This window comes from Suncus etruscus, chromosome 7 (genome assembly GCF_024139225.1).
Source record: "Suncus etruscus isolate mSunEtr1 chromosome 7, mSunEtr1.pri.cur, whole genome shotgun sequence".
In the NCBI taxonomy this organism is placed as follows: Eukaryota; Metazoa; Chordata; class Mammalia; order Eulipotyphla; family Soricidae; genus Suncus; species Suncus etruscus.
In genome coordinates, this window is record NC_064854.1 from 94,232,716 (window position 1) to 94,249,885 (window position 17,170).

The window sequence follows — 17,170 nt, forward strand, 5'->3', positions numbered from 1 at the left end:
TCAATGATCAGTTCTATCGTTGTTGTAGTGGCCCCTTCTTTTTTTTTTTTTTTTTTTTTGGTTTTTGGGCCACACCCGGTGACGCTCAGGGGTTACTCCTGGCTATGCGCTCAGAAGTCGCTCCTGGCTTGGGGGACCATATGGGACGCCGGGGGATCGAACCGCGGTCCGTCTCCTAGGCTAGCGCAGGTAAGGCAGGCACCTTACCTCCAGCGCCACCGCCCGGCCCTTCTTTAAGATAACTTTATTCCCTTTCTCTTTGTGGCAAGCTTCCTGCCATGGACTGGTCCTTCTGGCCCTAATCTCTATGGTCTCTAGTTATTATTACCATACTATCTTTTATTTTTCTTATACATCATTGTGTGTATTCTAATGATGTGTATTTCATTATATAGGAAGAGTCCCTGTTTTTAAGAGAATATTAATCAAAACAGATGTCGATATTGAGCAAAATGAGTCAGAGGGAGAGGCATAGGTATAGAATGATCTCACTCATTTGTGAAATATAAGATAAAAAAGATAACATGATAATATTATCACAGACAATAGAAATACAGAAAGACCAGTCCATGGTGCAAAGCTTCCTACAAAAAGATGAAGAGTACAATTAAGGGCAAAGAACAGAAAATTGGGTAGTTGGGGTAAAAAAAAAAAAGAATAGAAAATTGTGAAAATGAAAATGAGATAGAAATTATCACTCTGGGCCAGAATTCTGTGCTGAAAGGAGATACAGTAATGGGCATGACCCCCTTCATTAACAATAGCACAAATCATAGTGTCAGAAAAGAGGGGGAGAGAGAGTAAGAGACAGAAGAAAACAGTCTACCCGGAGGCAGGCAGGGGCAGGGTGGGAGGAAAACTGGGAATATTGGTGGTGGGAAATGGGCACTGGTGAAGGGTGTTGTACATTGCATGACTGAAAACCAACTATGAATAACTTTGTTCTTGTGAAAGAACTATTATGAACAAACTCATATCCATGGTGCTTAAGTAAAGTAATTTATAAAATTAAAAAAATAAGAATTGTCCCTGGAATCACCACCACCAACAACAACAACAGCAGCAGCAGCAGCAGCAGCACCTGGGAGCTTGTGAGAAATGAAAGTTTCTGAACTCACTATTTTTTTACTGGGCAAGGCCCAGAAATTTGTATCTAACATAACCTCCAGGTTATTCAGATACACATGAGCATAGAGATCCTTTCACTGAATCTGTCTCTTCCTCACTGGTCATAAGGGGAAGAGTTTACTTTTGGAAAGTTTTTTAAAAAAAATGACATATTAATAAGCTCCAATGTCAAAAATAGTTGTTCCAAACTGTATTGTCATTGGAAATTTTTATTCTCATTTCAGAACGTTTTCCATCTGTTTGGTTGACCTTTACTAGTTTTATAAAAATATTTTGAAGAAGAGGTTGGGGTTTTTCTTCACATTGTGTACTCTACAGGTGTTAAATTAATCTGCTAAATTTCAGTCAACATTCCACTAGAGCATGTAGCGCAATTCCATTTTAATGCCATTCTGACAAGGTTTTTTAACCTATTGTCTTGGACACCCATTACCTCGAATTTTTCACAAGCATAGAAAAGAAGATACTATGAGACTTGCCATGAGGACTTTTTTAAATATCTTTATTTAAGCACCATGATTAAAAACGTGTTAGTAATTGGGATTCAGTTATATAAAAGGACAACCCCATTCACCAGTGCAACATTCCCCTCACCAATGCTTCCAATTTCCCTCCTCTACCTCCCCCTACCTGTATTAGAGACAGATATTCTATTTCTCTCATTCACTATTATTGTCATGATAGTTGTCAGAGTAGCTATTTCTCTAATAGCTATTTCTCTAATAGGCTTCATAACGTGACCTGGATCTTCCAGCCCTCATCTCTATTGTCTCTGTGTATTATTACAATAATGTATTTATGTTTATTAAATCCCATAGATGAGTGCGACTATTCTGTCTTTCTCTCTACTTCTGACTTATTTCACTCAGCACAATAGTTTCCAATCCATCTATGAATAGGAAATTTTCGTGGCTTCATTTTTCTTAATGGCAGCATAGTATTCCATTGTGTATATGTAAAACAGTTTCTTTTGCCACTCATTTGTTGTCAGGCATCTGGGTTGTTTACAGATTCTGGCTATTGTAAATAGTGCTGCAATAAATATAGGTGTGCAGAAGTTATTGTGTTTTTGTGTTCCTATAGTATATCCCTAGTAGTTGTATGGCTAGATCATATGGGGCTCATTTTTTTTACTTTTTTTCCTGCTTTTTGGGCCACACCCTGTGACGCTCAGGAGTTAATCCTGAATATGTGCTCAGAAATCACTCCTTGCTCTGGGGAACATATGGGACACCAAGGATAAAACCAAGGTTCATCCTGGATTGGCTGCATGCAAGGCAAACACCCTACCACTGTGCTATCACTCTGGCCACTCAATTTTCAGTTTTATGAAGTCTTTCCATATTGTTTTCCAAAAGGCTGGAGTAGGCAGCATTCCCACCAGCAATGAATAAGAGTGTCCTCTTTTATTTCTTCCTTGTGTCCTCTTTTATTCCTTGAAGCAATGTTTCGTAGTTTTCTTTGTATAGGTCCTTTACCTCTTTAGTTAAGTTGACTCCAAGGTATTTGAATTTGTGTGGCACTAATGTGAATGAAATTTTTTTAATGTTCATTTCTTATTTATCATTATTGGTGTAAAGGACATTGATTTTTGTTCATTTTGAAGCCTGTTACTTTGCTATATGAATCTATTTTTTCTAGAAGCTTTTGGTAGAGTCTTTAAAATGTTCTAAATATAGCAGCATATCATCTATAAACAGTGAAAGTTTGACCTTTTTATATTTTTCTTCCTAATTGCTATAGCAAGTAGTTCCAGTACAATGTTGAATAAGAGTGGGGAGAGATGTCAGCCTTGTCTTGTACCAGATATAAGAAGGACTCACAAAGGTCAAATCCAAATGGATTAAAGACTTTGATATCAGACCCAAAATTATAAACTATATATAGAAGAACATGTAAGTAAAACACTTTGTTACAGTGAGACTAAAGGCATCTTCAAGGAGGAAATATTACTCACCAAATAAGTGGAAGCAGAGAAAAACCAATGAGACTATATCAAGCTGAGAAGCTTCTGCACCTCAAAGGAAATAGTGCCTAGGATACAAAACTCACCCACAGAATACCCATTATGTAAGGGGTACTATCTGGGTATACAAGGTACTGACAACTTAACAAAAAAATAAATATCAAAAAATGGGTAGAAGAAATGAACATTTTCTCAAAGAAAAAATAAAAATGGCCAAAATGCACTTGAAAAAATTCTCCACATCACTAATTATCAGGGAGATGCAAATCAAAACAACAATGAGGTATCATCTCATGCCCAAGAGACTGGCACACATTACAAAGAACAAGAATAATCAGTGCTGGTGGGGATACGGAGAGAAAGAAACTCTCATTCACTGCTGGTGGGAATGCTATCTGGTCCAGCCTTATGGAAAACAATATGGAGATTCCTCAAAAAACTGGAAATTGAGCTCCCATATAATCCAGCTATACTGCTGCTAGGGATATACCTTGAGAATATAAAAACACAATATAAAAATTCCTTCCTCATACCTATATTCATTGCAGTATGATTTACAATAGCCAGAATCTGAAAACAAACATGCCCTTCAACAAATGAATGGCTAAAGAAACTGTAGTACATATACATAATGAAATATTATGCAGTTAGCAGAGGAGATGAAGTCATAAAATTTTTTTATAGATGGATGGTTATGAAAACTATTATGCTGAGTGAAATAAGTCAGAGGGGGAGAGATAGACACAGAATAGTTACTCATTTATGAGTTTTAATAAAAATAAAAGACATTATTGTAATAATACCCAGAAACCATAGAGATGAGGGATAGAAGGACCATCCCACAATATGAAACTTACTACAAAGAGTGGTGAGTGCAGGTAGAGCAAAAAAAAAACTACTCTAATAACTATCATGACAGTGGTAATGAGTCAGAGCAGTAGAATGCCTGTCTCAAATACAGGCATGGGTGGGGAGGAGGGAGATAGGAGAGATATTGGTGGCAGGAATGTTGTACTGAAGAGGGGTATTCTTTTTATGACTGAAACCAAACTCCAAATATGTTTGTAATGATGGTGCTTAAACATATTATTAAAAATAAAAAAATTTAAAAGGTAAAAGACAAAAATAAAATATTTATCCAAAAGGATGTATGCACACCACTATTTATTGCATCACTCAGTATAATAGTTAAGACTTAGAATCAACCTATATGTCCAACAATAAATGAATGGATCATGAAGATGGGGTACATATATAGAATGTAATACTACATAGCTGTAAGGTATGATGCAATCATGCAATTTGCAGCAACACGGTTGGAACTAGAAGATATTATGTTAAATTAAGTAAGCCAGAAGAAGGATAAATACAGAATAATATCACATATGTGGTATTTATAATAACTGAATGAAGAAGTGCAATGGTATAAATGGTTGTCTAGAACACCATTGGCTCCAGAGTATAGCAAGGAGAAGGAAAGAAACTGAGTGGAAGAGAAGAAACAAAAATTATGATAGAATGGGGGCCAGGGGCCAAGTAGTCTCAGGTGCATTGGTGGTGTTAAAAAAGGGCAGAAGTAAATATCCAAGTCAAAGGCAACAACAATGGAATCAAGAGACCAAAACTTTAACAATATAAACTTAAAATGGGCCTGTTATATTGGGGGCAAAGGAGGAGGTGGTATCAGATGCACTTGGGACACATTGATGGAGGGAGGTTGACACTGGTGGTGGGATCAACCCTGATTCATTATTTGTCAAACCCAACTATCAAAGACTTTGTAAATCAGAATAGTTTCAATAAAATCAAAATTACAAATGAATAATATTTGAGCACAGATCCACTGTTATGCATGATCCTCAATCTAAAGCAAAATATAAGCCGAAATAAAACCCCATTAGGTTACAGTCAGAACATAGAAAAATATTCAACAAAGAAAAAGCCCAAAATAGAATCTAAGTCACCAAAAGAAGTTAGTAGTTCTTTCAACCAGTCAGGTGATAGTGAGAAAATTGATGGAAGAGATGTTTTCTCTAAAGCATTTTCTGCAGCAGATGGACCACACCATCCTGGAGAAGACATGAAGTTAGTAGAACTAATGGCAGACTTCCAGTACCAAGAGTCAAACTTAAGAACCAAGATGAACAGCATGGAAAATGCTCACAAAGAAACTGTGGAGTAGCTCCAGGCCAAAAACAGAGAACTTCTCAAACAGGTTGCAGCAGTGTCAAATGGTAAAAGGTTTGACCAAAGTAAAAGTATTCTCACATCCTCTTGAAAGTAGGGATTTAGTATTTCTGCTGGAAGTGTTCATTTGAAAAGACTCGTGAAGTTCTTAAATTCTGCATATTGGAAAAATATTTTTGTATACCAAATGACTTGGTGTATTTCCTATTTACTTTTATAACTAATATATAGCATTTTTTTTTAAGTGTAAAACATTCAACTAAAACTTCAGCTGGTTTGAAGTAACTTTTTCAGTATTTGATATCCAGAAACTATTTTGCTAGCAATAGTATTAAGCAGTTGCCAAGGAGTGCTTGGACAGTGCTTTTTTATCAAATGCAACATGCAATAATAAAGAAGGTTTCATTTTAAGAAGGCATAAAGCGGGGCCCGGAGAGATAGCATAGTGGTGTTTGCCTTGCTAGCAGCTGATCCAGGACCTAAGGTGGTTGGTTCGAATCCCGGTGTCCCATATGGTCGTCGTCATCATCGTCGTCGTCGTCGTCGTCGTCGTCGTCGTCGTCGTCGTCGTCGTCGTCGTCGTCGTCGTCGTCGTCCCCCCCCCCCCCCCCCGGTGCCTGCCAGGAGCTATTTCTGAGCAGACAGCCAGGAGTAACCCCTGAGCACCGCTGGGTGTGGCCCAAAAATCAAAAAAAAAAAAAAAAAGGCATAAAGCAGGGATTAAGACTATCTTTTGTTTCACATACTACTAATTTTGGACAGACAATTTATAATTTAGAAATACAAAACTTTTACATAAGGTAAATAGTAAACGCATTTTTGGTAATTATGTTTTTTTCTTTGCATTAACATGAAATAAGAGAAAGTCATGGTGCTTTTAAATGAACTTTAGACTATGTGAATTTGTTTTTAAAACTACAACACTAACATGGGCTAGTAAAGTAGTATTTTTTTATTGATGATATTGTATAGTATCTGAGGTAAGGTGTGTCTGTTTTGTATAAACATAGATTTTTACTTACAAGTGCCTGTTTGCCACTTAATGTTGCAGTTTAAAGTCATGTTGAATAAATGCTTGTATTTTTGTTTTAAAAAGGTTGTTCTATTCTCAGACACAAAAGAGAGGAGGGCTGGAAAGTTCAGTTCATGACATGAAGCTTACCACAAAGAGTGATGAATGCAGTTAGAGAAATAACTACATTGAGAACTTTCATAACAATGTGAATGAATGAGGGAAGTAGAAAGTCTGTCTAGAATACAGGTGAGGAGGAGGGAGATTTGGGACATTGGTGATGGGAATGTTGCACTGATGAAGTCTTTACATTACTGAAACCCAACTATAATCATATTTGTAATCAAAGTGTTTAAATAAAGATATTAATAAAAATAAATAAATAAATAAAATGTTCTGGGGCCGGGCGGTGGCACTAGAGGTAAGGTGCCTGCCTTGCCTGCACTAGCCTTGGACAAACCGCAGTTCGATCCCCCGGCGTCCCATATGGTCCCCCAAGCCAGGAGCGACTTCTGAGCGCATAGCCAGGAGTAACCCCTGAGCATCACCAGGTGTGGCCCAAAAACCAATAAATAAATAAATAAATAAATAAACAAATAAATAAATAAATAAATAAAATGTTCTATTTTCCCAGCACCATTTGTTTTGGGGGGTTTTGTGTTCATTATTTTTTGTTTGTTTGTTTTTATAATTAGTATTTAAGCACCTTGGTTAAAAAAGTTTATGATTTTGTTTCTGACAATCTATACCTCCTGTCACAGTGCACCTTTCCCACCACCAATGAGGACAGTTTCCTCCTAACCACCTAGAAATTTTGCCACAGGCATTTTACTTCTCTCTCTCCTCTTTCCTCTTTCTTTATCTGTCTTTCCCTTTAGGCACTGTGGTTTCCATTATTGTTAAGAGGTACCATGCATATCACTTTATCCTCTATAAGTATGCAATTCTTGTCCAGTTATAAATTCTAAATATTATTGTCAAATAATCCCTTCTCTACTCTAACTGCACTCACCACTTGGAAGAAGCTTCCAATTCAAAGAGAGACATTACTATAAAAGAATACTCAAACCAATTTCCCTAATAAGCATCAATGTAAAAATAAATCAATAAAAACTTACCAAACTAAATCCAATCATGAAAGAATATTCAGATCATGGATGCAAAACTGGTTCAACATATTCAATCAGTTAATATAATACACCATTTAAACAAAAGAAAAGATAAAATCCATATGATCATATCAAGCAATGCAGAGAAAGTATTTGACAAAAATACATCAGTTTATGACAAAAATGCTCAATAAACATGATCAAACAACCAGCACTTAGATGGTATATTTGGGATATAACTGAGTTCTGGCAATGATACTGAAAGACCACTATAAAATGGAAATGTTACTTAGTACAAGCAAACACCATGTGTGTGTATGTGTGTGTGTGTGTGTGTATTTGGAATTATATACCTTCATATCAGTAATTTTACTAAATGTCAATAAACTGAACTCCCCCTTCAATAAGCCAAATAGCAGGATGAACCAGGAAACAAAACATAACTTTTTAAATCATTTTTATTATGATCAACGTAAATTACAAGTCTTTCACAGTAATATTGAAGGTACATAGTGACATTGTATTCTCACCAGGGGTATTCCCACCACCAGTGTTGTCCTCCCCCAACCCTGTTCCCAAATCCTTCTTTTCTGCACCCCGAACTGTGTATAGGTTATGTGTATGGTCCACTCTGTGTATAGCTTAAAACATAACTTTTTGTTCTTACATGAGACACACATAAACTCACAAAATAAAAACAGGCTCAGAGACAATCATTAGCAGACAGCAAAAAGCATGGACAAGTAACATCAAAATTAAAAACTGATAAAAGATTGGAAAAAGAAAATAAGACCTGGCTCCTCTACCAAGCTTTGAAAGAAAATATATGCTTGAGTACTCAGAGAACGTTCAACAGACATGTAATCACTTAATTTTTCATAAAGGAGCAAGAAATCCTAAATGAAGCAAAAAGCCTCTTCAACAAGTGGTGTTGGCACAACTGGCTAGCCACGTGCAAAAAAAGCGAACTTAAACCCCCAGCTAACATCATGTACAAAGGTAAAATCCAAATGGATTTAAGACCTTGATATCGGACCTGAAAACATAAGGTATATAGAACAACATGTAGGTAAAACACTCCATGACATTGAGTCTAAAGGCATCTTCAAGAAGGAAACTGCACTCTCCAAACAAGTGGAAGCAGAGATGAACAGATGGGAATATATTAAGCTGAGAAGCTACTGCACCTCAAAGGAAATAGTGCCCAGGATACAAGAGCCACCCACCGTGTGGGAGAAACTATTCACCCAATGCCCATCAGATAAGGGGCTAATATTCGAAATATACAAGGCACTGATGGAACTTTACAAGAAAAAAATCTAATCCCATCAAAAAATGGGGAGAAGAAATGAACAGACACATTAACAAAGAAGAAATACAGACAGACAAAGGGCACATGAAAAAATGCTCCACATCACTAATCATCAGGGAGATGCAAATCAAAACAACTATGAGGTACCATCTCACACCACAGAGATAGCACACATCACAAAGAATGAGAAGCAGCAGTGCTGGTGGGGATGTGGATAGAAGGGAACTCTTATCCACTGCTGGTGGGAATGCAGTCTAGTTCAACCATTATGGAAAGTGATATGGAGATTCCTCCAAAAACTGGAAATTGAACTCCCATACGATCCAGCTATACCACTCCTAGGGATATACTCTAGGACACAAAAATAAAATACAAAAATCTCCTCCTCATACCTAGATTCATTGCAGCAGTATTACATTAGCGAGACTTTGAAAACAACCAGATGCCCTTCAACAGATAAATGGCTAAAGCAACTGAGATACTTATAAAAAAAAATAGAATATTATACAGCCATCAGGAGAAATGAAGTAATGAAATTTTTCTATACATGGATGTACATGGAATCTATTATACTAGTGAAATAAGTCAGAGGGAGAGAGATAAACACAGAGTAGTCTCATTGAGACTAAAGGTATCTTCAAGAGGAAACTGCACTCTCCAAACAAGTGGAAGCAGAGATGAACAGATGGGAATATATTAAGTTGAGAAGCTTCTGCACCTCAAAGGAAACAGTGCCCAGGATACAAAATCCACCCACTGAGTGGGAGAAACTATTCACCCAATACCCATTAGATAAGGGGCTAATATCCAAATATACAAGGCACTGACAAAACTTTACAAGAAACATCTAATCCCATCAAAACATGGGGAGATGTAGCCTTCCCTGGAGCCTTCCCTGGAGGTGAGTTGATACGCACTGAAAGGGGGAAGCCACTGAACTCTGCTGGAAATCAAATGCCAGCACCTATCTCTGATTGTCTCCTATGCTGTGCTGCATTCTTGGCCTGATTTCATCCTGTGTGTGGCTTCATCAGCGCCCTACTATACTTCCCTGGAGGTGAGTTGATACGACCAGAGAGGGAGGAGCCAGAGGACACTACGCAGTCACGCACATCATTTAGCCAATGAATACAACCACAACACATAGAAAAACCCACAATAAAAGTGTGACAATGGGGAAACAATGCAGGCCAGCGCCAGACATAGAGAAAGAAGAAGGCCACTCAGATGACCAGAACGTGGCCAACTAACTAGTAGTCTCTCAGATAAGCAGTTTAGAGTTGAAATATGGAAGATGTTCAAAGAACTCAAAGAAAGTATAGAAGAGAATACTAATAAGAATCAATAGAATATGAAGATAGAAATGAGAAAACTCCAAAATGAAATTTCAGTTCAAATAACAGGTCTGAAAAACTCAGTAGATGAATTGAAGAAAAACATGGATGAGCTTTCCCACAGGTTAACAGCAGCTGAGGATAGAATTAGTACACTGAAAGATGAGATGAACAACAACTCCATACAGCAGAAGAAATTGGAAAAAAGCCTTAAAACAAATGATCAAACAATGGAAAAATTACTCAAAGAATGGGAACAGATGAAAATAGAAGTCTATGATAAGCTCAACAGAAACAACTTAAGAATCATTGGAGTCCCAGAGACCCAGGAAGAAAATCTCCAGGAAGAATCAATTAAAGAGAAACTACCAGAGCTAAAGAATACATGCAATCAAATCCTGCATGTCCGAAGAGTACCAACTAAAAGAGACCACAGAAAAAACAACCCGAGACACATCCTAGTCACAATGATGAATCGCACAGATAGAGACAGAATTCTGAAAGCAGCAAGATCAAAAAGAGAAATTACATTCAAGGGAACATCCTTGAGATTTACTACAGACCTGTCACCTGAAACACTCAAGGCCAGAAAGCAGTGGTGGGACATAGTGACAAAACTCAATGAAATAAATGCTTCACCTAAAATACTGCACCCAGCAAAACTCACTTTTAGGTTTGAAGGAACAATACATGGTTTCACAGACAAACAACAGCTCAGAAACTTTACAGACCCAAAACTAGTCTTAAAAGAAGAACTGAAAGACCTACTTTAAGACAAGACTGACCAACAAACACACCAAACTTTGACAGAAAGATGGCACTAAATCCCAGGACAATTCTTTCTCTCAATGTCAATTTGCTAAATGCACCAGTTAAGAGACAAGAGTGGCAAAATGGATCAAAAAACTCAATTCAACCTTTTGCTGCCTACAAGAAACGCACCTGAATAGTCAGAACAAACATCGACTCAAAATAAAAGGCTGGAGGAAAATCATCCAAGCAAACAACACCCATAAAAAAGCTGGAGTGGCCATACTAATATCAGATGCAAACTTTATACTAAGGAAAGTTGTAAGGGACAAAGATGGACATTTTGTATTAATCAAGGGATATGTACAGCAGGAAGAAATCACTCTCCTAAACATATATGCACAGAATGAGGGGCCAGCAAAATATTTAATACAATTATTGATGAATCTGGAAAATAATATTAATAACAACACAATAATTGTGGGAGACCTCAACACAGCATTGTCAACACGTGATAGGTCAACCAGACTGAAACCCAACAAAAATATACTAGACCTAAAAAGAGAAATGGAAGAGTCCTAGTAGTATATATTTATAGGACACTCCACCCCCAGAAACCTGAATACACATTCTTCTCTAATGTACATGGGACATTCTCCAGGACAGACTACATGCTAGCACATAAAACATACCTCCATAATATCAAGAGGATAGAAATTTTGCAGGCTTCCTTCGCTGAAAACAAGGCCCTGAAATTATGTGAGAACTACAAAGGGACACAGAAGAAAAACTTTAATGCCTGGAAGTTAAACAGCCTAATACTGAATAACCAGTGTGTCCAAGATGAAATCAAAGAGGAAATCAAAACCTTCCTAGAAACAAATGACAATGGAGACACAAACTATCAGAACCTATGGGACGCAGCAAAAGCGGTACTGAGAGGAAAATTTATAGCTTTGCAAGCATACATCAGGAAAGAAGAAGGGGCATACCTGAATAGCTTAATAATGCAGCTCATAAAATTAGAGAGTGCTCAATAAAAGGACCAAAATAGGGAGACAGAAGGAAATAACAAAGCTGAGAGCAGAAATCAACAAAGTGGAAACCCAAAAAACAATCCGAAAGATCAACGAAAGCAGAAGTTGGTTCTTTGAAAAAATAAAGAAGATTGATAGACCACTGGCAAAACTAACAAAGAAAGAGAGAGAGAGAAACTTGATAACTCATATTAAGAATGAAAAAGGGGAGATCACTACTGATATGGCAGATATTCAAAGAGTAATCAGAAACTACTTTGAGAAACTCTATGCCACTAAAAATGAGAACCTGAAAGAAATGGATAAATTCTTGAACTCTTATAATCTTCCATGGCTGAATGAAGAGGATGTAGTATATCTAAACACCCCCATCACTATTGAGGAAATTAAGACAGTAATCAAATGTCTGCTCAAAAACAGAATGCAGGCCCAGATGGATTCACTAAAGAATTCTTTCAAACTTTCCAAGAGAAACTACTATCAATCCTGGCAAAACTCTTTCATGAAATCGAAAAAACAGGAACACTTCCAAATAGCTTTTATGAAGCCAACATCCCCTTGATACCTAAACCAGACAGAGATGCTACCAAAAAAGAAAATTACAGACCAATATCACTGATGAACACAGATGCAAAGATCCTCAACAAAATTCTGGCAAATAGGATTCAATGCCTCATTAAGAAGATCATCCACTACGATCAAGTAGGTTTCATCCCAGGAGTGCAAGGCTGGTTTAACATCCATAAATCTATCAACATAATACACAACATCAACAACAAGAAAAATAAAAATTACGTGATCATATCAATAGACACACTGAGAGCATTTGATAGGATCCAACACCATTCTTGATCAAAACTCTCAGCAAGATGGGAATGAAAGGAACCTTTCCCAATATAGTTAAGGCCACACACCACAAGCAAGAGGCAAATATTGTCCTCAATGGAGAAAAACTAAAAGCCTTCATTCTAAATTCTGGCATAAGACAAGGCTGTCCTCTCTCACCACTCCTATTCAACATAGCACTGGAAGTCCTTGCTATAGCGATTAGGCAAGAAAAAGATATCAAGGGAATACAGATAGGAAAGGAAGAAGTCATACACTCACTGTTTGCAGATGACATGATACTCTACTTAGAAAACCCTAAAGACTCTACCAAAAAGCTTCTTGAAATAATAAACTCATATAGCAATGTGGCAGGTTACAAAATTAACACAAAAATCATTGGCCTTTCTATACACCAATAATAATAGGGAAGAAGTGGACATTAAGAAAACAATCCCATTCACAATAGTGCCACACAAATTCAAATATCTTGGAATCAACTTGACTAAAAATGTGAAGGATCTATATAAAGAAAACTATAAAACTCTGCTCCAAGAAATGAGAGGACACACGGAAATGGAAACACATACCCTGATCATGGATTGGCAGGATTAACATCATCAAAATGGCAATACTCCCTAAAGCACTGTATATATTTAATGTGATCCCTCTAAAAATGCCCATGACATTCTTCAAAGAAGTGGATCAGGCACTTATGAAATTGATTTGGAACAATAAACACCCTAGAATAGCTAAAGCAATCATTGGGAAAAAGAATATGGGAGAAATTACTTTCCCCAACTTTAAACTTTACTACAAAGCAATATTTATCAAAACAGCATGGTATTGGAATAAAGACAGGCCCTCAGCTCAGTGTAATAGGCTTGAATACTCAGAGAATGTTTTCCAGACATAAATCACCTAATTTTTGATAAAGGAGCAAGAAATTCTAAATGGAGCAAAGAAAGCCTCTTCAACAATTGATGTTGGTACAACTGGCTAGCCACTTGCAAAAAATTGAACTTAGACCCCCAGTTAACATCATATACAAAGGTAAAATCCAAATGGATTAAAGACCTCAATATCAGACCTGAAACCATAATATATATATATATATATATATATATATATATATATATATATATATATATATATATAACAACACGTAGGCAAAACACTTCAGGACATTGAGACTACAGGCATCTTCAAGGAGGAATCCGCACTCTCCAAGCAAGTGAAAGCAGAGATGAACAGATGGGAATATATTAAGCTGAGAAGCTTCTGCACCTCAAAGAAAATAGCACCCAGGATACAAGAGCACTCCACTGAGTGGGAGAAACTATTCACCCAATACCTATCAGATAAGGGGCTCATCTCCAAAATATAGAAGGCACTGACAGAACTTTACAAGAAAAAACATCTAATCCCATCAAAAATGGGGAGAAGAAATGGACAGACACTTTGACAAATAAGAAATACAAATGGGGCCCAGAGAGATAGCACAGCGGCGTTTGCCTTGCAAGCAGCTGATCCAGGACCAAAGGTGGTTGGTTCGAATCCCGGTGTCCCATATGGTCCCCCGTGCCTGCCAGGAGCTATTTCTGAGCAGACAGCCAGGAGTAACCTCTGAGCACTGCCGGGTGTGACCTAAAAACCAAAAAAAAAAAAAAAAAAGAAAAGAAAAAGAAATAGAAATGGCCAAAAGACACATGAAAAAATGCTCCACATAACTAATCATCAGGGAGATGCAAATCAAAACAACTATGAAGTACCACCTCACACCACAGAGATTGGCACACATCACAAAGAATGAGAACAAGCAGTGTTGGCGGGATGTGGAGAGAAAGGAACTCTTATCCACTGCTGGTGGGAATGCCATCTAGTTCAACCTCTACGGAAAGCAATATGAATATTCCTCCAAAAACTAGAAATCAAGCTTCCATACAATCCAGCTATCCCACTCCTCGGAATATACCCTAGAAACACAAAAATACAATACAAAAATTTCTTCCTTACACCTATATTCATTGCAGCACTATTTACCATAGCAAGACTCTGGAAACAGCCAAGATACCCTTCAATAGATGAATGGCTAAAGAAACTGTGGTACATATACATAATGAAATATTATGCAGCTGTCAGGAGAGATGAAGTCATGAAATTTTCCTATACATGATGTACATGGAATTTATTATGCTGAGTGAAATAAGTCAGAGAGAGAGGAAGATGCAGAATGGCCTCACTCATTTATGGGTTTTAGGAAAAATGAAAGACATTCTTGAAATAATAATTTTCAGACACAAAATAGAGGAGGACTGGAAGTTACAGCCCACCTCATGAAGCTCACCACAAACAGGGATGAGTTTAGTGAGAGAAATAACTACATTGTGAACTAACCTAACAATGAGAATGTATGAGGGTAATAGAGAGCCTGTCTAGAGTACAGGTGGGGGTAGGGTGGAGAGGAGGGAGATTTGGGACATTGGTGATGGGAATGTTGCACTGGTGATGGGTGGTGTTCTTTACATTGCTGAAACCTAAACACAATCAATCATGTATATAATTAAGTTGTTTAAATAAAATATATATATTAAAAAAGAAAGTAATAAAAAATTCCGTTTAAAAAAATGGGGAGATGATATGAACAGTCACTTTGTATAAGAAGAAATACGAATGACCAAAAGACACATGAAAAAATGCTCCCCATTACTAAACATCAGGGAGATGCAAATCAAAACAACTATGAGGTACCATCTCAGGCCACAGAGATTAACGCACATCACAAATAATGAGAACAAGTGGTGCTGGTGGGGATGTGGAGAGAAGGGAACTCTTATTCACTGCTGGTGGGAATGCTGTCTAGTACAACCTTTATGTAAAGCGATATGGAGATGCCTCCTAAAACTGGAAATTGAGCTCCCATATGATCCAGCTATACCACTCCTAGGTATATACCCTAGGAACACAAAAATACAATACAAAAATCCATACTTACATTCACTGCATCATAATTTCATCGCCAGACTCTGGAAACAACCAAGATGCCCTTCAACAGATGAATGGCTAAAGAAACCGTGGTACATATACACAATGAAATATTTTGCAGCCATCAGGGGATAAAGTCATGAAATTTTTCTATACATGGATATGCTTGGAATCTATTATGTTGAGTGAAATAATTCAGAGGAGAGAGAAGATGCAGAATAGTCTCACTCATGTATGGGTTTTAAGAAAAAAAGACATTTTGCAATAATTCTCAGACAAAAGAGAGGAGGGCTTGAATGTATTGCTCACGACATGAAGCTCACCACAGAGTGATGAGTGCAGATAGAGAAATAACTACATTGAGAACTTACATAACAATGTGAATGAATGAGGGAAGTATAAAGCCTGTCTAGAGTACAGGTGGGGGAGGCGTGGGGTTTGAGACATTGGTGATGGGAATGTTGTACCAGTGAAGGGAGGTGTTCTTTACAGGACTGAAACCCAACTACAATCATGTTTGTAATCAAGGTTTTTTTTTAATTTTTTATTTTTAATTATGAGAACAAAGATGCAAAGAAAGAGGACAAGGTAAGGTTACAGTGGAAGGACAATCACCCATAACATAATTCTCAGAAAAAGTCCCCTTGCTGATATCTTAACTTTGAGCTTTCAGCCAAAGAACATTAAGATAAATAAAACAGAATCCATGTACAATTACTTTGTCCCTCAAGTCCCCAGATTGTAACACATTATAATATTTCTTAACAGCACACAAGGCAATCTAAAGCCATAAAACTTACATAACTCCTTAAACATTAGAGGCATAGTATAAGGTTTTTAAATAAATATATTAATAAAAAAAGAAAGAAAATAACGGTTGCCAATATTTCCTAGGTAACCTAGGAAGTATGGGCTGGTAACTGCAGCTTTCTCAGAAAAGGTGGCAGCAAATTACCCTTTCTACATGAATGACAGTAGTCCAATGCTATAGCAATGACCCAGCTCTTTGACTCAACCTTATCAAACTTCCAAGCCATCATATTTGTTTCAGATCTATAAATCCTGGAGTACTTGTAGCTGTTCAGCACTTCAAAATGTTATAGTAGTGTCACCCTAGAGGTATCACAGAAATTCTGAGGGGGAAGTTACATCAACCTCAGTGAGCTTAAACAGTAGCACATATGGTTCAACTAGCACTAACCACAGCCTAGTAAATTATTAGACACTGACTTTCTTTAGTAATGTGGAGAGATATAACAATTATTTCAAATTAATCCTTGTTGAATTAAATTTTGATAATTTCATTCATATTTGTGTTATAATAATGTGAAGAAAATTTGTTTGTGCCTGCAAGAAAACAGGCTATGGTGGTGGATGTGAAACTGAGGACCCTGGTGATGGGATTGGTACTTCAACATTTAATGCCTGAAACAACTGTGTTACAAACAACTTGGTAAATCACAGCAATATAATTTGAACTTTTTCTTAAAGATAGGGAAGAACAGTACATACTGGTTGAGGAATA

General features: G+C 37.1%; 1 protein-coding gene across 1 annotated transcript in view; it reads right to left on the reverse strand.

Annotated features, from left to right (window-relative positions):
- Window positions 1-3,195, reverse strand: part of CDRT4 (CMT1A duplicated region transcript 4) — a 66,680-nt gene extending 63,485 nt beyond the window's left edge. The window contains exon 1 of the mRNA XM_049777657.1: window positions 3,181-3,195. Coding sequence (XP_049633614.1) covers window positions 3,181-3,195 — 15 coding nt within the window. The remainder of the gene's footprint in view (window positions 1-3,180) is intronic.
- Between the last annotated feature and the right edge of the window lie 13,975 nt (window positions 3,196-17,170).